Genomic DNA, 24,653 nt, shown 5'->3' with positions numbered 1-24,653 from the left:
GAGTTCGACAAGTTTATCAGACGAGCTTATCGCGAACTCAAACGAACCGAACGAGTTTAGCTCAATTTCCATGTGTCCTCTAGCAGATTATTACTATTGCAAATTGCCAAGTTTGTGGTCAGTAATCATATATCTTCATCGATTGATGTCAAACGAAAAAAAATCCCATAGATCTTCAAAGATTTCTCTTTCAGGACTTCTGCCATCTTTCACCTCAAATAATCAGCCAGACTCGGAAGGACGTAGCACAGATCTTTCATTTGCAGATACCTCTTGTGCTACGACCTTGTATATCATTAAAGATGGCACCAGATTTCTTAGCCAAAAAAAAAACCATTGAAGATACTGGTGTCCCAGCGTACACCTCAGAAAAAGCTATTGTAGCACCACTTTGTGATCTTTGGATTTTGTAATCCTCTTGCAATAACTTTGTCAAGATCACTTGCAAGTTTCAGCTTTTTTAGCTTCACCAATTGCATTTCTCGTCTTTCAATGTTTCATTAACATTCCTGTTCACTACCGGATATTTCAGATATCTCTTATTACATAAGAGATACATGTAACTCATAATCTCATATATCAATTTGGAATATCAAGCAAACTCAATGTTTCATCAGCATTCCCAAAGCAAACACAGTCTTAAAACAAAATTCAGAATATATGAAGCTACAGAACATTTAAGTTGATTCAATAGTTCTATCTATTAGCATAGTTTTGATAAGATTCAAATACAAGATCTTCAACTTGTTCCAGCAGCATACATCTCTAGGCAACCAGGGTGCTGGCGGTGGTGGATTCACTGCATGGATGAAATAGCAAGGCAAGCAATTATGATTTTGAACAGAGCTCAAAAAAACTACCCAACGCTTGTGATAAATCTAACATTGCTAACACAGTCGGAACAATTTTAATTTACCTAGTTTAAAATATTACTAAATAAATCAATTTTGATGGACATATAGACCTCTGTTTGCATGAGAATATATTGTCATACAGCCTCATCTTACAATTTTTAGGCTAAGATTTAAAAAGAATGTAGTTTGATGTTATAAATCATATTTTCGAAATTGACAGCGGTCATGAAAGTTGCAGTCTCACTAATGCTTATCTATCTATACTCTTTCCTTGAGGTATGTTCTTGGGGTTTTAGCTGCAACTTTGCAATTGCAGTCACAAGGAAATAGATTGAAGCAACTTACTATTTCCAGACTGGGGGAAGCTTCTTGGTCTTCTTGTAGTAGCGAGCAAGTCGGTGAATCCTGCTCTCAACAAGAATCAACCTGAACTTAGAGTCTTTGTCCTTCCTGTTCCTCTCAAGATGCTTCCTAATTGCTACTGCCTTTTTGATTAGGTGGTAAAGATCCTCAGGAATTTCGGGAGCGAGCCCTATCAAGTATTAGAAACCCAACAGCATTTAGTTATCTTTCAATATATAAAACCAAGCCATAATTAGAAGTTAGAGGATGTACCATGGGCTTTGAGTATCCTCAAAATCTTGTTGCCAGTGACACTCTTCACCTGAGCAATTCCATGTGAATCACGAAGGATCACACCAATTTGAGAAGGTGTAAGGCCCTTCTTTGCAAACTTGCAAATGTTATCATCAACCTGAAAATAGCAAGAAATGTGACCAAATAAAAGTTAGCAAGCTACTTCAAATACACCACCAGTCTACCACATACACAGTTGGAGACTCAATGAATAATCAACCAACATATTTAATACAAATGCATAGCAACAAGGCAGTTCACTCCATACCCAATAATAAAAAAGCTTATTCATATAGCAGCAAAAAAACACATAACCAATTTGAGGATACAAATTACCTTAGTTATTGATAGCACCAACAAAAAGAGAACATGAAGTCTAAGAATCCACATTACCTCAGTTGCACAATAACTGAAGTACAACACTAGTACATAGGTCAAGATGTTTGATTGTAAACAATAAAGCAATCATATCAAATAACAGGTGACCGGTTCTCATAGATTTTCCAACTATCTTCCAAAGTGAAAATCAAGTAATGAGACTCAACCTCGGGTAAAATTAATACAACAATAACCTTTCAAAGCACAAGCTCCTAATCACTTCAGCAAAGCTGTAGACTTTTTACTCATTATAGCAAATCTGTATTCAATTTAGTAACGCCATTGCTAAGGTTCTTAAAGTATTCTCACTAGCTCCCTGAACATTCAAGACTTAGTTAACAATCATTAAAAAAAGGAATCTCTAAAACTAAACAACTTCCATTTTATGTTAAAAATGTAGCCGAAACTTATACGACCAATGTACCCGTTATCTAGCAACAAGAAGCATCGAAATAATAGTGAAAACATGAAAATACAATCAAACAACTACATACCAATTAGCCCAGACACAAAACAAAAGGCAACACTCTAAAACTCAAAAAAATAACCTTTTGGTAAAAAAAAGAACAGATTGAACAGATTAAAAAAAGAAGAAGAAAAAAAGGAGGGTGGGGGGGGGTACCTCCTGAGGAGATATCTTGAGCCAACTGGGAGGAGTCCTCTTGTAGGGAAGTGCTGAAGCTGACATACCCTTTCTGTAATCACATTTACATACATATTTTATTTTATTTTCAATCCATAAAAATGAAAGCATTGATATATACATACAAATGTAAACATACCCATGACTGTGCATACGCCCCATGGTGGTGGTGGTGGTGGTTGTGTCAACTCAAAGTGCGGCTCTCTAGGCTTGCTGTAAGCGGAGGCTCAAACCCTAATTGCCTTCTAAGTGGGCGATACCATGACAGGGTCTTTTTCTATTTATACTCCCCCACCTTTTCTTATTGTAGACGGGCCTTGGCCCAATGTGTTACTCATTTGTTTCTATTATTTTGGGGCTTCTTATCGGGCTTTGTGGATAGCTTCATTGAAACTAGGGAAATTCACAATGATTTCGTTTTAGGCTGATCATAGAAAGAAAAAAAAACAATATCTAATATGTCAATGAAAAATAGCCCTTCAATATTATAAATAAAAATATGACATAAATAAAAATTATAGAGATTATTTAATAAATGTACAACTTGAATGGCGAATCACCCTCACGTAAAATAATTGACAATGTTGGAGGTATGTGTACGTAAAATAATCTGCCATGAAATAATATACTATTTGATATGGGCCTGAAATTAGCCTAGAAACATAATTAATGTTGAATTAATTAGACCTGATACGGTCCAATAACGAAGCCTAGTTCATGAGGCCCAAAGCATTGATTATTTATTAATTTCGTAATTAATAAATAGGGTAAAATAACAGTTCATTAAGTATATCCCATAAAGGATAGAATTCTTCATTGAGTAGCCTCCAAGGCACCCAAACCAACAAGGAATCTGCTTACTACTTATTAGGACTCCAAAGTCTACTCTAAAACGGAGACTTATTCATCAAGTCTCCTAACCCTAATCCAATTCAAAGACATCAAATATCTATATAAAGGGTTTCACCCCTTCATTCAGAACTACGTCTTTGGCTTGATTCTCTAAATACACAGAGATACGTAGGCATCTTGCGAAGGCAGTTTTAAGCCACGAAACACAAGTGCAACCATTAAAGGCCTTGAGCTCACGAACCCTAGAATTAAATACGCGTAATAAATATAACCTAATTTTTTATCCAAAACATTTGGCGCCATTTGTGGGAAGAAGAAAACAACCATGGAAAAGATACAGAGCACCCAAGATTTACCATATTCCACCCTCATCACTCAAATGAACTTTCAGGAACGGAGGTCCATGCGACCCAACCATCATCTTAAGGGACGAATCCCCACCTAATGAAACGCAAGGAGCAGAATCTCAATTGTAGACGGTGCATGCTCCCATTAATGGCCTGCGCACCTGGATTTCAGATGTCTACGACTATGATTCCAGCCACCACTGACCCGCTTTATGATATGCAGATATATCCAAAAGCTTGGGGAAGCAGGCTCGATAATTAATCGCACGTAAGAAACGATTCCCTATATTCACAAGGGTGAACCTCGTTCATTAAAGAAGTCACGATTTTTCTGGCTCATGTACTGAGAATAGTGGTTGCTCACCTAATGAGGGGATCATATCATGAAGGAGGCTATCAATAGAAAGAGATGGTCAAGTAAAGAACCCCATTGTCAAAAGGCGTTTTTACCCCGAAGATGTGAATGGATGCCCAGACCATAAAAAAGAGGATTTGTGCTCATGAAGCACACATCCGGAAACTCCAATAAGATTTAGGATCACAAAGTGATTAAAAATCCACTATCCACGACTCAAGTTGTTAGTTCTCCTAATGAAGAACTTAATTTCTCAACCACCATTGTAAGAAAGTAGCTCACATATACCTCTGTTCAAGGGTCGAACTCCCTAAGAATAAGTGTTAGGTAATGAATACAACACAGAGGATGGGTGAATGTGTTTTGGATTATTTTTAAGCTTTTTGAACTGTTATGAATGTGGTGAACAAAGTAATCTAACTTGTAGAGATAAAGTGTTTTAATAAAAATAATAAAACATGCACATGAATACACTATCTTCAAAACTCACTTAATTTTATATTAAAATCAAGTATGTCTTACTACAAATTTCTGAGTTCTTTGTTGATAAAGAACTCAGCTTCTTTCTTGAGAGAATTACAAATTTTTTAGATCTATTTGTTACAACTAAAACAAAACATCCAGTGTTTATTTTATAGAACAGTAAACACAGGTTTTACACAACATGCAATAGCATGTACTAAACCCTACTTTAAGTTAACTAAAATTTTCTATTTCTGTCTTAGTGTATCTTTGCAAATCATACATGTCTGTGACTTTACTTTGTCATTTAATCTTAACCTTTGATCTTGTACTCTTCAAGTATGTCTTGCTACAATTTTCTGGGTTCTTTGTTGATAAAGAACTCAGCTTCTTTCTTGAGAGAGTTACAAGTTTTTTAGATATATTTGTTACAACTAAAACAAAGCATCTGGTGTTTACTTTATAGAACAGTAAACACAGGTTTTACACAGCATGCAATAGCATGTACTAAACCCTACTTTAAGTTAACTAAAACTTTCTATTTCTGGCTTAGTGTATCTTTGCAAATCGTGTATGTCTGTAACTTTACTTTGTCTAGTTAATCTTGGCCTTTGATCTTGTACTCATAAGCTTGTATTTTGTTTGTACACTTTCTCAGAGGCATGATCTTCTTTCAGAGTTTATTCTTAGGCTTGAGACTGTTTACAGAAAAATACTCTAGTCTAATCTATTTACACTTTTACAGACTCAAGTAATACAATACAAAATACAAACTTAGATTATCATACAACTTACTTAGGGCTGTCAATTTGACTTAGTCTTCTTATAGTACACGCATGTCTTGCACGATAATCTCCCCCAATTTGTGAGAAGATTGCTTATCATAAATTCATGCCTGGTAACAAGACTAACCCCAAGCTATAATGAACAATAGAACATTACATAAGAATTGACAGAAATACACCATTTATACATAAGGATTTCTTGAGTTTAACAGATACATTCATTAATCAAAATTATCATCTCCTGTTTCTTTTCTAATGAGGTCATTCAACTCTACAAGCACTTCCAGTTCCTCTATGATTGGTGTTCCTCTTGGAACTTCTACAAATTTGAGTTTATCTGCTAATGGATAACTGTTCAAGAACCCAACCCTAAATCTTGAGAATCTGCCAGCCTTGATGTTTAAAAATTGTCCATCCTTGGCAATTCTGCTCATCCCCTTTGCCTTGAGTTCCTCAGATCTTTATGAATACATTTCTATCTCCTCAATATACTTTCTTTTCCTCTCCTCACTTTCAACCTTTTCTCTTGCTTTACTTTCTTCCCTTTCGACCAACCATTCAGCCAGAACAGATCTCAATGCTTTAGTTGCAGTATCCTTGTCCTTCAGTAAGCTTATCACCCTTTTGATCTCTGTGGGACTAAATATGTCCATTAATTTACTGCCAAAAAATGTAAAGGTTCCATCCTGATAGTAGATTCTTACTTCCCCTAATGTTACAACCCAAACTCTGACCATTTCTTTAGCTAATTATTGAAAGTAATCTTCATCTGAGGTGCACCAGTTTAAAGGTAGAAAATCACTTTGATTGAAACAGTTCCAGATGGCCCTCTCAGTAACTTGCATATTCTTTGGTTTTCTCCCAACAGATTTATAATGAATTTTGGTTGATGGTTTAATAGAAGGTAGGTTTGAGATTTTCTTTAGAGATGTTTAGCTTGAGGTGATTGATATTTTCAGTAAGGTGTTAGCAGTTTTTTTGTACAAGAATATGGGCTTTGAGGTTTGAGGTGGTTCAGAATTTGAGTTTGTTGGCTTAGAAGGTTGAGCTTGGTTGATTTGGATTGGTAGGGATTGCTTTTGTGGTTCCGAGTTGTCTTCATTCTTCTCTCTTCTCATCTCTTCTTATCATCTTGCTTTTTCTCATCCTGCTTCTTTTCTTTGTGACCAGATGCTCAAGAAGTTTGACTTGGATTTAATCCTAAAGGTGGTTGATCATCTTGCTTCTGCTCATCATCATCCTTGTCATCTTTTAAGTTGAATTTAAGTTTGGCAATATGGTATCAGCATTCACAAGGTATCTATCAAGAATCCTGATCATCTCTTCATCTTCAATTTTCTTGTTCTTTTTATGTTTCAGATCAGATTGAAGAGTCATTATCAGCCTCATGTTTCCTCTCACACAATTTTTAGGAACAATGAAGATTTTACATTTCTTAGACTGAGGACAGGTGTAGGCCACCCCTTGCTTGGATAGAGATAGGTTTCAGAAAAAACATCTATTTGAGCCTTCTTGAGTTCATGTAGCAATTGGGTGTCCTATGAAATTACTGCATGTACTTTATCAATCACTACATCTAGCTCTAATGCTCTCAATTTTTGAATATTGGAGAGAGACATATGTAGACATCTGTCCAGTCCACTGTCATTCACATTTCCTACAATCCTCTTGTCCAGAAAGTTATCAACTTTGACAATCACCACTCTAACAAAGTTGATATTGTTGGTCAATGCTCTTTTATATGTGTTGTAGTTATTGTGGAGAGACACCCTTAAAACTGACCGAAGTTCATTGAATTCTTGATCTTGACAGGGTCCTTCTACAGCTTTCAAAAGTCTATTTTTCCCAACATCTTTTGATAATTGAGCTTTAGATGAGCTTTGACCAGTCTGAGCAGTTGATGTCAATTTGCTAAGCTTCTTTGATTTATCAGCATCCCTGGACTGTTGAATCCTTGCTTCTATCTCCCCCTTAGTCTTGGGAACAGACATGAGTAGGGGAGTTGGAATTTCTAGCCTCACAGTCTCAGGAAGTGCAGGCAATGGAATGTTAAGTTTTCCCATGATAGCTCCCAAAGCTACAGAATTTTGCATTTGTAAATGCTTGTGGGAGTCCACCAGGGTCTGGATGTCTGCCTGTTGACTCTGCACCAAAGTAGTGAGAGCTTGCACTTGAGCTGTGAGAGAATCATTGGAAGATTGCAGAGTTGAGACTTGTTGTTGGAGAGCTTGAATCTGTAAGTTTGTGGATGTATAAGTGGGTTGTTGAGAACTTGAGGGAAGAGAGGTACCAAAGGTGTGTTGTACAGCTTGCTTGATTCCTTCCATAAGCAATGCAGGAGGCTCATACCTACTTTGATAAAGCTGGTATAATTTGAGTTTTGTATCATTTGAATTGACAATATGATGTTGAACCACCTCATGCAAAGCAATAAAAGACTGTCTGAGATTTTTGACATCTTTTTCCACATAAGTCAGATCAAATCTTGCCATTTGGTCAGCAAAATATTGAAATTTTGAAGTGATCTTGACTTGAGAAGGAATAATCTCATCCATCTTCTCCCTTACTAGCTTCCTGACCTTGTCTTCATGACCAATCAATTTTAATTCTAGAGTTTTACCAAATAGGTGAAAAGCTTTGAGTTGAGCTTTGTAAACTTCATTGATTGCATCATAGACATCATGTGGAGTCAGGACCTTGGCATTGCTTCCCAGTATGATTACATATTCATCTCTAAATCTAGACAAGACCTGATCCATCTCCAAAGAAAAATCCTTAGACAACCAAGCATCTACATTTCCATCTTGCTCAGCTTCATTAACGATTTTTTGCTTCTGCTTTTCAACTTCTTCATTGTAGGTTAGCAAATGGCTTGATAGTCTTGGTTGCTCATATATGAGGTAAGAAGATGATGTGAGATGTTGGCCAGACCAGAAATTTGATCAACAAGGAGATCATCTACTGTTGTAGGTTGAGTTTCAGCTGTCTGTAGCCATTGGGAGATGATGTGTGGTTATTGTGGTTGAGAAGAAGAAGGTTGATCTGATGGGTTAGAACCACATGTGACTAAGGTCACAATTTAACTCACAGATTTCTCTGTGGTTTTGACAGTTTATTGTTCCTCACTTTTGGTGGGAACCTCCATTTGGATTGGAGGGGAGTTAGCTAGGTTACTGCCATGTACTCTAGCCTCAAAAGCTTGCTCATTTTGCAGTGATCTTGCACTTGAATGTGCTAAACTTGCCTCCCCTATAGCAGGATCATTGAAAATTGAACTCCTAGCTTCAATTGTGAGAGCAATCTCAGCTAGGGTTGTGAGGGGAGTTGTTCCCATAAGAGGAACCTCCAATTGAATTGGAGAGAATTTAGATAGCTCCCCCTCAGAAGTATTACTGTAATATTCCATATTTTCAAATATTATTATTATAATTATTTGGAATTGTTTTGATTCCAAATAATTATAATAATAATATTTTCAAATATTTTCAAATATTATAATTATTATCAAACCCTAATTTAGAGGTGATTGAAGTGTCAAAAATCGAAGTATGAGTAACCAAATTGATCGAAATTCAATCCTCTATCTCTTTGCATCATCAAAAATTGCCAAAGGGTAAATTTTCGAATAATTTTTATTTTCGGAGTTTTGGTTCGATTTGGGTTCATGAATTCTGGAATGTTTTGATTGCGCTTGATGTTATAAACAGATTTACCATGATTGATAGAGTCGATTGGTGCTATAATTTTGTTCGTTTCGGTCTTGAATCGACTAAGCCAAGTTTTTAGTTCTTATCGTTTGTAAATTTCATTTTTTGGATTTATATATATTGTTGTTGTTGTTGTTTATAATGATATGATTGAATTATAGATTTTGTAAGCTTGATTTTGATATATAGAATGTTCGATCTAGTTCAGAAATGATCGAATTTGTTGTTCGCCGGATAAATCACCAAGGTCGCCGGCTTTTGCTTTAATTTTGACCGGAGAACAGATTTCCGGTTGTTGTTTGCAAGCATTGTTGTGGTAGTTGAATTCCTGAATGGATTCCAATCGATTTGTGCTGAGAAACGATATTGATTAGAACAGATTTGGCGGGGGTGAGGTTCGCCGGAGTCCGGCAAGAACCCACCAGAATCTGAGCAATTACCAGAAGCTAACTGGTGTTCTTGAAGACCCGGTTTGTTCTTCGTGACCCGACCTCAACCCATTAGTTGACCCGAGTTTAATCCAAAAACCCCCCAATTCCAATTGTGAAATTTTGTTTATGCAGAATTGTTTCTAAAAAGAAAATCAAAATTCTATTTTAAATTCTAAAATTCTTTATTAATTCAAAATTAAATTTGGTTAATTATTTTTAATAATTAACTGAATTGTTTTTAATTCCGAAAATTATTTTCTTTTATAATTTTCGGAAATCCAAATTTGATTTATTATTTATAATTTGTTTTGATTAATTATTTATTCATTTAATTGATCGATTAATTTATTTAATCGATTAATTTCATTTATAAATAGTTAAGTAAAATTTAATTATTTATAATTAACCAAATAATTCCTAAAAATTAATTTTAAGTTTTTAAAAATTATATTTTAGTATTTAAAAATCAATTAATATTATTATTAATTGATTTATTTCCATTTATTCTTATTTTATTCGTAATAAATAAACCGTTCGTCCGTTTAATATGAAACAAACGCGTATAGACTCATAAAAATATTCTGCTTTCAATAAAAATACTTTTGAGACCTAATTTCTTTTGTATTGAAAGTTCGTTTGATTTACGAATTATTCTGAGTCAATTTTTGGGCGATAAATCATATTTTTGACTTGATTTCAGTTTTAAACGTACCAAGTCGAATCTTTTGACGAACCGAGGCATGTGTGATATGAATTATGTGATACGTGAGTTATGTGTTTACGTGCTATGTGAATTACGTGCGTACATGAGTCAAGAGTCTTGTATTTGACTATCTTCTTTATGTACGAGTTATCGTATGGGTAGACAATAGGGTTTTGACGCGCAGTTCGTCGAGTTATTATCGTTTAGACGATTTAAGCTATATCTTTTAATTATAGATGTGGATCGTTCGAGTTGATCAGGACAAGGTGTTGGATAAAGAATGAGGTGGAATGGTATTGGATATCTGGCTTCTAGCAATCGCAGGAGCAACATATCAGTGAAGTGTTGAAAAGAAGGATGGTGATGTTTTGAGACAGAATGTCAGAATAGATGCGTCTTTGCGAGTGTGACTAACTACTAAAACCCAAAGGCAAGTACCCCTGACTTCACTTATCGTTCAAGTGACGTTTATTTCGAATCATATTATGCAAGTATCTCTATCATCACTTATTGTTCAAGTGATATATTTTAAATCTTCTCATGCAAGTATTACTTTCCCTATTCAGTTCGAGATAGATAAATGTTTTACGTATCGCTGAATTAAATAACTCTGTTTATGCAAATACTCATCTGCTATTTTATGTTCAGAATAGTCAAGTGATTTTACTTATCTAATTATCGGATTTATAAATGTTTTGGATTTTGAAAAAGATGATTTTGTTGCGAGTATTCATGCCCAAGAATTGGGGGAATAAAAAAATTATTTAGGATGTCGAAGGATTCGACTCCTTTTTCAATAAAAAGGTTTTTAAGATTGGAATGGTTATTGGTTATTGGTTACAGCGTGGGTGATCAAGATATCAGTCCAGCTGTAATACCTTTCAAGGCGAGTATATGCCTTTTCTGGCGCCCTATAGGTACCGTATGTCTTCGGGATACGGGTAGTACCTATATTTACGGTATGGCTGCGTGATACCGGTGTTGTTTCGTGACTGATCATCGGGAACCAGATGAAATGTTATTGGTTCCAATCTAAATTGATACCTAAATTTCTTTATTGTTTTGATAATCATAGAATAAATGATTTATCAACTGATTCTATTTTGGATTAAAAGTACTGATTCTGTTTTGGATTAAAAGTGAATCGCGGTTTTGATTCAGTTTCTGATTTATGCTGATACTTACGTTGTTGTTAAATATCAAAGGTGGTATTAGTATAGATGATTTATGTTGACTTTAGTATTGGTGTTGTGAGCATCAAAGTTCGTATTGATATCTAATTTGACATGACAGCAAAATAAGTATTAATTTCAAGAGTTTAGTTTTGAGTAAAGTTTATGATCCAATCCATAATCATTGTTTCTTGTTATTGTGGTTTACGATATTTCCGTAAATACTGTTTTACGAGTTTTATTCTCGTCAAGATTCAAAGTATTGCTGAAGTCTTTCGCTTGAAATTATCAAAAAGAGTTTTATGATTCAGCAATTATGATTTTAAATGTTCTGCTCTAATGCAGATGTCAGTTTTATATCAAAATGACCCTATATTCGCTATAATGATCTTGCTGAGCATTTCTTTCGCTCATACTTGCCTGTTTTCAAATTTAACCTCCAGTGAGGATTAGCGTGTGCTGTTTAGGTGCGTAATTCGAGGAAGCAAAGAAGAAGCTTTTGGAAGATGGTTGATCCAGGGTTTACGAACTAGTGTAAGTTTTATTGTGTAAAGTTGTTTATATTATACTATATTATGGTTGTATTTTATTTAGGCCTAGTATACTTTATTTCGAAGTTATACTAGTGGGTTTAGCTTTGAGTTGAAATTTATTGAAAAGAGTTTTAAAAGAAAGTAAAAATTAATTGGTGGAATTTGGATATCTTGTTTCTAGAACTATAACCTTAAAAGATCTTGGATTAGTTTGGGGTCATTTTATGATAAATATATTCCACTGGCATTTGTTATTGATTTATCAGGTTAATTTAGATTGAAGTTTTATAGTGATGACCAAATCATCTGACCCCGGATTTGGGGGCGTTACAGGTTGGTATCAGAGCTGAGGTTATAGTAAACTAGAATTGAGAGTGTGTAGGGGTGTGTATAGCTATGTAAGGACGTTTGAGCTCATATCGAGTTCCTGTTGGACTATTAGATATAGTACCAACGAGTAAGCTAAGATAGGCGCATTCGTTTGAGATGGTTGTGTTGAGCTGGATAAACTCGTGGCAGTTGCGAACGTCTTTGGTGGAATCTTCCGAGGCTACTACGTTTCAACGATGATGAAGATTATCGATATCCGTGGAACATGAAAAAGTGTCTAGAATCAGATGGCGAGTCAACATAAGAATTTTAATTGAAGATAAGTATTAAGACCTTGGCAATACCTTCTCTTTCTATAACTTCTTTTGTCATCTCTCAAAAAGAGGTACCTGTTAAATGATATATTCCCTAACCACTCATTTTCAATCATATATGTGTTTTAAATGTGCCAGAGACTGTCATGAAACCTATTTTTAGGGTTTTGATAGCTCTGTCAAGTTGTGAAATTTAACTTCCACTTTTCTTATTTGGTGGATAGTTTCTTGGTGATGTGACACCACTTGCTCATTTTGTGCCAGAATTTTATTCTCTGGACTTCATTTCCTTCAGAAATATCATCTTTGAAATCTTTCCAGTTTTATTCATTTGATTCTGGATTCCTTTGATATTCTTTTATTCTGACTGAGATGAACAACCCTAACTATAGGGGACACAAGGTATACCTGTCTGTGTGATAGGAGTTGGATGGGACGTCATCACTTGTGTGTATTGTGAATACATAAAGGTTAACAACCTTTAGTAGTGTCTTAATTTGGGCACGCAATACCAAGTTCATTTGATCACATTGATCTCTCAGTTATTCTTTTATTTCAACAATACTTTTTCTCAAATTCATATCTTGATTCCGTTATGGTATCAAATTCTTTTCTTTTTGAAATTCCATGATTTTATCATTCCAAATATTCGAAGGTGTGCCAATCAAGTTAAGTTGAGTATCCTGGTCAAGTCAAAGTAAGGCGGTGTGATGGAATTACCAAGGACGACAGTATATTGCAATGCGATTAGAATATTAGTGGCGTATAACGAAGCCGATCTGTTTCTTTACTTCTTTCTCTATCTCTCTCTTTCTTTTCCTTCTCTCTATCTTTCTCTCTATTCTTCTTTCTCGCGATCAGTAAAAGCGATTCTATTGAGGAATTGATCAAAAGATGTGGATGGAGCAATGTTGCAGAGTGAAGCTCTCGTGGTAACTGTTTGGTATAAGGAATTGCAATGTTATTGGAAATTCTGAAAAAAAAGTTGTGTATGCAAGATTGGGAAGTTGGTTAGAAGACCCTTAGTGCTTTCTTCTGCTGATTCCGAGGACGGAATCCTTATAAGGGGGGTAGATTGTAATATTCCATATTTTCAAATATTGTTATTATAATTATTTGGAATTGTTTATGTGATTTTTAGTGAATTATCTGGTAAGTGGAGTTGATGCTTTGAATATTTATATATGATATTCTTTGAGTATTTTAATTTTTATATGTGCGGAATAAAATATAGATAATTGTGATATTTTTCTGGTAATTTTTGGATTGTTATATGATTTTATAATGATTTATGAATTATTAATTATTTTCTGAATGATTACAAAACTATTTTATAAAGCCGGGAATCGTCCGACTTCATCTGTTTTTGCGTTTCTACAACCCGAAACTCTTTCGAAAACTCCTTCCTAACCTAATCTGGTAATTCCGGACATTTTTCGTGTTTTGACTTTTTCGATGCGGATTACAGTTTGACTTGTTCGAGTCCCGACGTAAAATTTTTGATACGCTAATCATTTTATAGATCGATAAAAATCCGTATTCTCAAAAGGCGATATATTAGTATCTTAGTTGCGTATAAAATATTTTATAGGGAGCTCTGTTTTTATAATTATCCAAATCTGGTATTAAATTGTATCGTTTTTATAGTTATTTAGCGGCTAAGTAATCTATTTTTGGATCCGATATATAAGTATAAATTCAGTATTAAATTCCAGAATGTTTCAAAAATCATGAAACTTATATTTTATTAGTATTTGAATATTTCGGGAATTTTAAAATTATTTCAAAAAAAATTCGGGTTATATCTACCCGCACGTTTGTTCGTTAAATCGTAAAATGCGGATATGACGCGCGATTTAGAAATGTTTTAAAAATTATGTAAATTTTATTTTATAAGTTTTTAAATATTCCGAGAATTTTAGAAATATTTCGGTTTCATAATAATTATCGGACCGGGCCCCTATCGGGACGTCAAACCCCACAAAAATAGTATTTTCATTTTTATAAAATCGTGGGACTTTCAAATATATTATATTTTTATATTTTTAGAATATTCGTAATTTTTGAGGAATTTTGATATAAATTTTATATTTTTTTTGATTAAATATTATTCCCCGCTAATTATTAATTTCGGGCTAATTTTGATTATGTTGTATTGATTTTTAGTTAAAAGAAAAATAAAAAAAACCTAATATCACCTACCCACGTACACAACCCCCCCCCCCACCTTCTGCGTAGCAGACCTCAGCCCCTTTTCTTTTTATGTATATCTAGTGTTCCCCACCCCTTTCCCCCGTTAATTTTCTGGCAAGCCAACAATCATACATATAAGAACACACCTCAAACACACACACAATCACAAGCAGTTGTAAACATAAATATATATATATATATATACTTATTTTAATTCGAATTTAAATTGGGGTTTGTGGTGTTCTTGAGTTTTTAAAGATCAAACCCTAATTTAGAGGTGATTGAAGTGTCAAAAATCGAAGTATAAGTAACCAAATTGATCGAAATTCAATCCTCTATCTCTTTGCATCATCAAAAATTGCCAAAGGGTAAATTTTTGAATAATTTTTATTTTCAGAGTTTTGGTTCGATTTGGGTTCATGAATTCTGGAATGTTTTGATTGCGCTTGATGTTATAAACAGATTTACCATGATTGATAGAGTCGATTGGCGCTATAATTTTGTTCGTTTCGGTCTTGAATCGACTAAGCCAAGTTTTTAGTTCTTATCGTTTGTAAATTTCATTTTTTGGATTTATATATGTTGTTGTTGTTGCTGTTTATAATGATATGATTGAATTGTAGATTTTGTAAGCTTGATTTTGATATATAGAATGTTCGATCTAGTTCAGAAATGATCGAATTTGTTGTTCGCCGGATAAATCACCAAGGTCGCCGGCTTTTGCTTTAATTTTGACCGGAAAACAGATTTTCGGTTGTTGTTTGCAAGCATTGTTGTTGTAGTTGAATTCCTGAATGGATTCCAATCGATTTGTGCTGAGAAACGATATTGATTAGAACAGATTTGGCGGGGGTGAGGTTCGCCGGAGTCTGGCAAGAACCCACCAGAATCTGAGCAATAACCAGAAGCTAACTGGTGTTCTTGAAGACCCGGTTTGTTCTTCGTGACCCGACCTCAACCCATTAGTTGACCCGAGTTTAATCCAAAAACCCCCAATTCCAATTCTGAAATTCTGTTTATGCAGAATTGTTTCTAAAAAGAAAATCAAAATTCTATTTTAAATTCTAAAATTCTTTATTAATTCAAAATTAAATTTGGTTAATTATTTTTAATAATTAACTGAATTGTTTTTAATTTCGAAAATTATTTTCTTTTATAATTTTCGGAAATCCAAAATTGATTTATTATTTATAATTTGTTTTGATTAATTATTTATTCATTTAATTGATCGATTAATTTATTTAATCGATCAATTTCATTTATAAATAGTTAAGTAAAATTTAATTATTTATAATTAACCAAATAATTCCTAAAAATTACTTTTAAGTTGTTAAAAATTATATTTTAGTATTTAAAAATCAATTAATATTATTATTAATTGATTTATTTCCATTTATTCTTATTTTATTCGTAATAAATAAACCGTTCGTCCGTTTAATATGAAACGAACGCGTATAGACTCATAAAAATATTTTGCTTTCAATAAAAATACTTTTGAGACCTAATTTCTTTTGTATTGAAAGTTCGTTTGATTTGCAAATCATTCTGAGTTAATTTTTGGGCGATAAATCATATTTTTGACTTGATTTCAGTTTTAAACGTACCAAGTCGAATCTTTTGACGAACCGAGGCATGTGTGATATGAATTATATGATACGTGAGTTATGTGTTTACGTGCTATATGAATTACGTGCGTATATGAGTCAAGAGTCTTGTATTTGACTATCTTCTTTATGTACGAGTTATCGTATGGGTAGACAATAGGGTTTTGACGCGCAATTCGTCGAGTTATTATCGTTTAGACGATTTAAGCTATATCTTTTAATTATAGATGTGGATCGTTCGAGTTGATCAGGACAAGGTGTTGGATAAAGAATGAGGTGGAATGGTATTGGATATCTGGCTTCTAGCAATCGCAGGAGCAACATATCAGTGAAGTGTTGAAAAGAAGGATGGTGATGTTTTGAGACAGAATGTCAGAATATATGCGTCTTTGCGAGTGTGACTAACTACTAAAACCCAAAGGCAAGTACCCCTGACTTCACTTATCGTTCAAGTGACGTTTATTTCGAATCATATTATGCAAGTATCTCTATCATCACTTATTGTTCAAGTGATATATTTTAAATCTTCTCATGCAAGTATTGCTTTCCCTATTCAGTTCGAGATAGATAAATGTTTTACGTATCGCTGAATTAAATAACTCTGTTTATGCAAATACTCATCTGCTATTTTATGTTCAGAATAGTCAAGTGATTTTACTTATCTAATTATCGGATTTATAAATGTTTTGGATTTTGAAAAAGATGATTTTGTTGCGAGTATTCATGCCCAAGAATTGGGGGAATAAAAAAATTATTTAGGATGTCGAAGGATTCGACTCCTTTTTCAATAAAAAGGTTTTTAAGATTGGAATGGTTATTGGTTATTGGTTACAGCGTGGGTGATCGAGATATCAGTCCAGCTGTAATACCTTTCAAGGCGAGTATATGCCTTTTCTGGCGCCCTATAGGTACCGTATGTCTTCGGGATACGGGTAGTACCTATATTTACGGTATGGCTGCGGGATATCGGTGTTGTTTCGTGACTGATCATCGGGAACAGCATGAAATGTTATTGGTTCCAATCTAAATTGATATCTAAATTTCTTTAGTGTTTTGATAATCATAGAATAAATGATTTATCAACTGATTCTGTTTTGGATTAAAAGTACTGATTCTGTTTTGGATTAAAAGTGAATCGCGATTTTGATTCAGTTTCTGATTTATGCTGATACTTACGTTGTTGTTAAATATCAAAGGTGGTATTAGTATAGATGATTGATGTTGACTTTAGTATGGGTGTTGTAAGCATCAAAGTTCGTATTGATATCTAATTTGATATGACAGCAAAATAAGTATTAATTTCAAGAGTTTAGTTTTGAGTAAAGTTTATGATTCAATCCATAATCATTGTTTCTTGTTATTGTGGTTTACGATATTTCCGTAAATACTGTTTTACGAGTTTTATTCTCGTCAAGATTCAAAGTATTGCTGAAGTCTTTCGCTTGAAATTATCAAAAAGAGTTTTATGATTCAGCAATTATGATTTTAAATGTTCTGCTCTAATGCAGATGTCGGTTTTATATCAAAATGACCCTATATTCGCTATAATGATCTTGCTGAGCATTTCTTTCGCTCATACTTGCCTGTTTTCAAATTTAACCTCCAGTGAGGATTAGCGTGCGCTGTTTAGGTGCGTAATTCGAGGAAGCAAAGAAGAAGCTTTTGGAAGGTGGTTGGTTCAGGGTTTACGAACTAGTGTAAGTTTTATTGTGTAAAGTTGTTTATATTATACTATATTATGGTTGTATTTTATTTGGGCCTAGTATACTTCATTTCGAAGTTATACTAGTGGGTTTAGCTTTGAGTTGAAATTTATTGAAAAGAGTTTTAAAAGAAAGTAAAAATTAATTGGTGGAATTTGGATATCTTGTTTCTAGAACTATAACCTTAAAAGATCTTGGATTAGTTTGGGGTCATTTTATGATAAATATATTCCACTGGCATTTGTTATTGATTTATCAGGTTAATTTAGATTGAAGTTTTATAGTGATGACCAAATCCTCTGACCCCGGATTTGGGGGCGTTACAGGTTGGTATCAGAGCTGAGGTTATAGTAAACTAGAAACGAGAGTGTGTAGGGATGTGTATAGCTATGTGAGGACGTTTGAGCTCATATCGAGTTCCTGTTGGACTATTAGATATAGTACCAACGAGTAAGCTAAGATAGGCGCATTCGTTTGAGATGGTTGTGTTGAGCTGGATAAACTCGTGGCAGTTGCGAACGTCTTTGGTGGAATCTTCCGAGGCTACTACGTTTCAACGATGATGAAGATTATCGATATCCGTGGAACATGAAAAAGTGCCTAGAATCAGATGGCGAGTCAACATAAGAATTTTAATTGAAGATAAGTATTAAGACCTTGGCAATACCTTCTCTTTCTATAACTTATTTTGTCATCTCTCAAAAAGAGGTACCTGTTAAATGATATATTCCCTAACCACTCATTTTCAATCATATATGTGTTTTAAATGTGCCAGAGACTGTCATGAAACCTATTTTTAGGTTTTGATAGCTCTGTCAAGTTGTGAAATTTAACTTCCACTTTTCTTATTTGGTGGATAGTTTCTTGGTGATGTGACACCACTTGCTCATTTTGTGCCAGAATTTTATTCTCTGGACTTCATTTCCTTCAGAAATATCATCTTTGAAATCTTTCCAGTTTTATTCATTTGATTCTGGATTCCTTTGATATTCTTTTATTCTGACTGAGATGAACAACCCTAACTATAGGGGACACAAGGTATACCTGTCTGTGTGATAGGAGTTGGATGGGACGTCATCACTTGTGTGTATTGTGAATACATAAAGGTTAACAACCTTTAGTAGTGTCTTAATTTGGGCACGCAATACCAAGTTCATTTGATCACATTGATCTCTCAGTTATTCTTTTATTTCAATAATACTTTTTCTCAAATTCATATCTTGATTCCGTTATGGTATCAAATTCTTTTCTTTTTGAAATTCCATGATTTTATCATTCCAAATATTCGAAGGTGTGCCAATCAAGTTAAGTTGAGTATCCTGGTCAAGTCAAAGTAAGGCGGTGTGATGGAATTACCAAGGACGACAGTATATTGCAATGCGATTAGAATATTAGTGGCGTATAACGAAGTCGATCTGTTTCTTTACTTCTTTCTTTATCTCTCTCTTTCTTTTCTTTCTCTCTATCTTTCTCTCTATTCTTCTTTCTCGCGATCAGTAAAAGCGATTCTATTGAGGAATTGATCAAAAGATGTGGATGGAGCAATGTTGCAGAGTGAAGCTCTCGTGGTAACTGTTTGGTATAAGGAATTGCAATGTTATTGGAAATTCTGAAAAAAAAAGTTGTGTATGCAAGATTGGGAAGTTGGTTAGAAGACCCTTAGTGCTTTCTTCTACTGATTCCGAGGACGGAATCCTTATAAGGGGGGTAGATTGTAATATTCCATATTTTCAAATATTGTTATTATAATTATTTGGAATTGTTTATGTGATTTTTAGTGAATTATCTGGTAAGTGGAGTTGATGCTTTGAATATTTATATATGATATTCTTTGAGTATTTTAATTTTTATATGTGCGGAATAAAATATAGATAATTGTGATATTTTTCTGGTAATTTTTGGATTGTTATATGATTTTATAATGATTTATGAATTATTAATTATTTTCTGAATGATTACAAAACTATTTTATAAAGCCGGGAATCGTCCGACTTCATCTGTTTTTGCGTTTCTACAACCCGAAACTCTTCCGAAAACTCCTTCCTAACCCAATCTGGTAATTCCGGACATTTTCCGTGTTTTGACTTTTTCGATGCGGATTACAGTTTCACTTGTTCGAGTCCCGACGTAAAATTTTTGATACGCTAATCATTTTATAGATCGATAAAAATCCGTATTCTCAAAAGGCGATATATTAGTATCTTAGTTGCGTATAAAATATTTTATAGGGAGCTCTGTTTTTATAATCATCCAAATCTGGTATTAAATTGTATCGTTTTTATAGTTATTTAGCGGCTAAGTAATCTATTTTTGGATCCGATATATAAGTATAAATTCAGTATTAAATTCCAGAATGTTTCAAAAATCATGAAACTTATATTTTATTAGTATTTGAATATTTCGGGAATTTTAAAATTATTTCAAAAAAAATTCGGGTTATATCTACCCGCACGTTTGTTCGTTAAATCGTAAAATGCGGATATGACGCGCGATTTAGAAATGTTTTAAAAATTATGTAAATTTTATTTTATAAGTTTTTAAATATTCCGAGAATTTTAGAAATATTTCGGTTTCATAATAATTATCGGACCGGGCCCCTATCGGGACGTCAAACCCCACAAAAATAGTATTTTCATTTTTATAAAATCGTGGGACTTTCAAATATATTATATTTTTATATTTTTAGAATATTCGTAATTTTTGAGGAATTTTGATGTAAATTTTATATTTTTTTTGATTAAATATTATTCCCCGCTAATTATTAATTTCGGGCTAATTTTGATTATGTTGTATTGATTTTTAGTTAAAAGAAAAATAAAAAAAACCTAATATCACCTACCCACGTACACAACCCCCCCCCCACCTTCTTCGTAGCAGACCTCAGCCCCTTTTCTTTTTATGTATATCTAGTGTTCCCCACCCCTTTCCCCCGTTAATTTTCTGGCAAGCCAACAATCATACATATAAGAACACACCTCAAACACACACACAATCACAAGCAGTTGTAAACATATATATATATATATACATATATACTTATTTTAATTCGAATTTAAATTGGGGTTTGTGGTGTTCTTGAGTTTTTAAAGATCAAACCCTAATTTAGAGGTGATTGAAGTGTCAAAAATCGAAGTATAAGTAACCAAATTGATCGAAATTCAATCCTCTATCTCTTTGCATCATCAAAAATTGCCAAAGGGTAAATTTTTGAATTATTTTTATTTTCAGAGTTTTGGTTCGATTTGGGTTCATGAATTCTGGAATGTTTTGATTGCGCTTGATGTTATAAACAGATTTACCATGATTGATAGAGTCGATTGGTGCTACAATTTTGTTCGTTTCGGTCTTGAATCGACTAAGCCAAGTTTTTAGTTCTTATCGTTTGTAAATTTCATTTTTTGGATTTATATATGTTGTTGTTGCTGTTTATAATGATATGATTGAATTATAGATTTTGTAAGCTTGATTTTGATATATAGAATGTTCGATCTAGTTCAGAAATGATCGAATTTGTTGTTCGCCGGATAAATCACCAAGGTCGCCGGCTTTTGCTTTAATTTTGACCGGAAAACAGATTTTCGGTTGTTGTTTGCAAGCATTGTTGTTGTAGTTGAATTCCTGAATGGATTCCAATCGATTTGTGCTGAGAAACGATATTGATTAGAACAGATTTGGCGGGGGTGAGGTTCGCCGGAGTCTGGCAAGAACCCACCAGAATCTGAGCAATAACCAGAAGCTAACTGGTGTTCTTGAAGACCGGTTTGTTCTTCGTGACCCGACCTCAACCAATTAGTTGACCCGAGTTTAATCCAAAAACCCCCAATTCCAATTCTGAAATTCTGTTTATGCAGAATTGTTTCTAAAAAGAAAATCAAAATTCTATTTTAAATTCTAAAATTCTTTATTAATTCAAAATTAAATTTGGTTAATTATTTTTAATAATTAACTGAATTGTTTTTAATTCCGAAAATTATTTTCTTTTATAATTTTCGGAAATCCAAATTTGATTTATTATTTATAATTTGTTTTGATTAATTATTTATTCATTTAATTGATCGATTAATTTATTTAATCGATCAATTTCATTTATAAATAGTTAAGTAAAATTTAATTATTTATAATTAACCAAATAATTCCTAAAAATTACTTTTAAGTTTTTAAAAATTATATTTTAGTATTTAAAAATCAATTAATATTATTATTAATTGATTTATTTCCATTTATTCTTATTTTATTCGTAATAAATAAACCGTTCGTCCGTTTAATATGAAACGAACGCGTATAGACTCATAAAAATATTCTGCTTTCAATAAAAATACTTTTGAGACCTAATTTCTTTTGTATTGAAAGTTCGTTTGATTTGCGAATCATTCTGAGTCAATTTTTGGGCGATAAATCATATTTTTGACTTGATTTCAGTTTTAAACGTACCAAGTCGAATCTTTTGACGAACCGAGGCATGTGTGATATGAATTATGTGATACGTGAGTTATGTGTTTACGTGCTATGTGAATTACGTGCGTACATGAGTCAAAAGTCTTGTATTTGACTATCTTCTTTATGTACGAGTTATCATATGGGTAGACAATAGGGGTTTGACGCGCAGTTCGTCGAGTTATTATCGTTTAGACGATTTAAGCTATATCTTTTAATTATAGATGTGGATCGTTCGAGTTGATCAGGACAAGGTGTTGGATAAAGAATGAGGTGAAATGGTATTGGATATCTGGCTTCTAGCAATCGCAGGAGTAGCATATCAGTGAAGTTTTGAAAAGAAGGACGGTGATGTTTTGAGACAGAATGTCAGAATAGATGCATCTTTGTGAGTGTGACTAACTACTAAAACCCAAAGGCAAGTACCCCTGACTTCTCTTATCGTTCAAGTGACGTTTATTTCGAATCATATTATGCAAGTATCTCTATCATCACTCATTGTTCAAGTGATATATTTTAAATCTTCTCATGCAAGTATTTCTTTCCCTATTCAGTTCGAGATAGATAAATGTTTTACGTATCGCTGAATTAAATAACTCTGTTTATGCAAATACTCATCTGCTATTTTATGTTCAGAATAGTCAAATGATTTTACTTATCTAATTATCGGATTTATAAATGTTTTGGATTTTGAAAAAGATGATTTTGTTGCGAGTATTCATGCCCAAGAATTGGGGGAATAAAAAAATTATTTAGGATGTCGAAGGATTCGGCTCCTTTTTTAATAAAAAGGTTTTTAAGATTGGAATGGTTATTGGTTATTGGTTACAGCATGGGTGATCGAGATATCAGTCCAGCTGTAATACCTTTCAAGGCGAGTATATGCCTTTTCTGGCGCCCTATAGGTACCGTATGTCTTCGGGATACGGGTAGTACCTATATTTACGGTATGGCTGCGGGATACCGGTGTTGTTTCGTGACTGATCATCGGGAACAACATGAAATGTTTTTGGTTCCAATCTAAATTGATATCTAAATTTCTTTAGTGTTTTGATAATCATAGAATAAATGATTTATCAACTGATTCTGTTTTGGATTAAAAGTACTGATTCTGTTTTGGATTAAAAGTGAATCGCGATTTTGATTCATTTTCTGATTTATGCTGATACTTACGTTGTTGTTAAATATCAAAGGTGGTATTAGTATAGATGATTGATGTTGACTTTAGTATGGGTGTTGTAAGCATCAAAGTTCGTATTGATATCTAATTTGATATGACAGCAAAATAAGTATTAATTTCAAGAGTTTAGTTTTGAGTAAAGTTTATGATTCAATCCATAATCATTGTTTCTTGTTATTGTGGTTTACGATATTTCCGTAAATACTGTTTTACGAGTTTTATTCTCGTCAAGATTCAAAGTATTGTTGAAGTCTTTCGCTTGAAATTATCAAAAAGAGTTTTATGATTCAGCAATTATGATTTTAAATGTTCTGCTCTAATGCAGATGTCGGTTTTATATCAAAACGACCCTATATTCGCTATAATGATCTTGCTGAGCATTTCTTTCGCTCATACTTGCCTGTTTTCAAATTTAACCTCCAGTGAGGATTAGCGTGCGCTGTTTAGCTGCGTAATTCTAGGAAGCAAAGAAGAAGCTTTTGGAAGGTGGTTGGTCCAGGGTTTACGAACTAGTGTAAGTTTTATTGTGTAAAGTTGTTTATATTATACTAGTGGGTTTAGCTTTGAGTTGAAATTTATTGAAAAGAGTTTTAAAAGAAAGTGAAAATTTATTGGTGGAATTTGGATATCTTGTTTCTAGAACTGTAACCTTAAAAGATCTTGGATTAGTTTGGGGTCATTTATGATAAATATCTTCCGCTGGCATTTGTTATTGATTTATCAGGTTAATTTAGATTGAAGTTTTATAGTGATGACCAAATCCTCTGACACCGGATTTGGGGGCATTACAATTACCCTCAAACCTTACAACCTATGAAGGTTGATTTGCACATGAAGGTGCATTTGTATCTATTATAAGGTCTTCAGTGAAAACTGATGAAACCCCTATATTTGTGTTGGTGTCATCAAGGTCTACCCAGCATGTAGCCTCTCACCAACTAATTATCGTTCCTGGGTGGTGATCACAGTTTCTAGAACCATGTCACTTGAAGTTAACAACTCTTGAGAACCAAAATCAAGAGTTTCATTGTAGGAAG

The 24,653-nt window shown here is 33.6% G+C and overlaps 1 protein-coding gene across 1 annotated transcript; it reads right to left on the bottom strand.

Moving 5' to 3' along the window:
* Positions 1-592: 592 nt before the first annotated feature.
* On the bottom strand, positions 593-2,810 carry LOC141724166 (small ribosomal subunit protein uS15). Its single transcript, XM_074526180.1, has 5 exons — positions 2,651-2,810; positions 2,491-2,563; positions 1,470-1,608; positions 1,200-1,386; positions 593-799 (listed from the first exon to the last, which is right to left on the bottom strand). Exons 1-5 carry the CDS (start codon positions 2,671-2,673, stop codon positions 766-768), a joined length of 456 nt encoding a protein of 151 aa, XP_074382281.1. The 5' UTR covers positions 2,674-2,810; the 3' UTR covers positions 593-765.
* Positions 2,811-24,653: the final 21,843 nt, after the last annotated feature.

This window comes from Apium graveolens, chromosome 5 (genome assembly GCF_009905375.1).
Source record: "Apium graveolens cultivar Ventura chromosome 5, ASM990537v1, whole genome shotgun sequence".
Lineage (NCBI taxonomy): Eukaryota > Viridiplantae > Streptophyta > Magnoliopsida > Apiales > Apiaceae > Apium > Apium graveolens.
Note: the sequence above shows the minus strand (reverse complement) of the source record. Positions and strands in the feature narration are given on the sequence as shown.

Bases quoted from the DNA above. Each gene is read 5' to 3' on its own strand.
- LOC141724166 (XM_074526180.1), bottom strand. From the start codon at position 2,673: ATGGGGCGTATGCACAGTCATGG. The intron at 2,564-2,650 runs GTATGTTTACAT...ATGTGATTACAG, and splicing joins GGGCGTATGCACAGTCATGG to AAAGGGTATGTCAGCTTCAG. The intron at 800-1,199 runs GTAAGTTGCTTC...TCATCCATGCAG, and splicing joins CTTCCCCCAGTCTGGAAATA to TGAATCCACCACCGCCAGCA.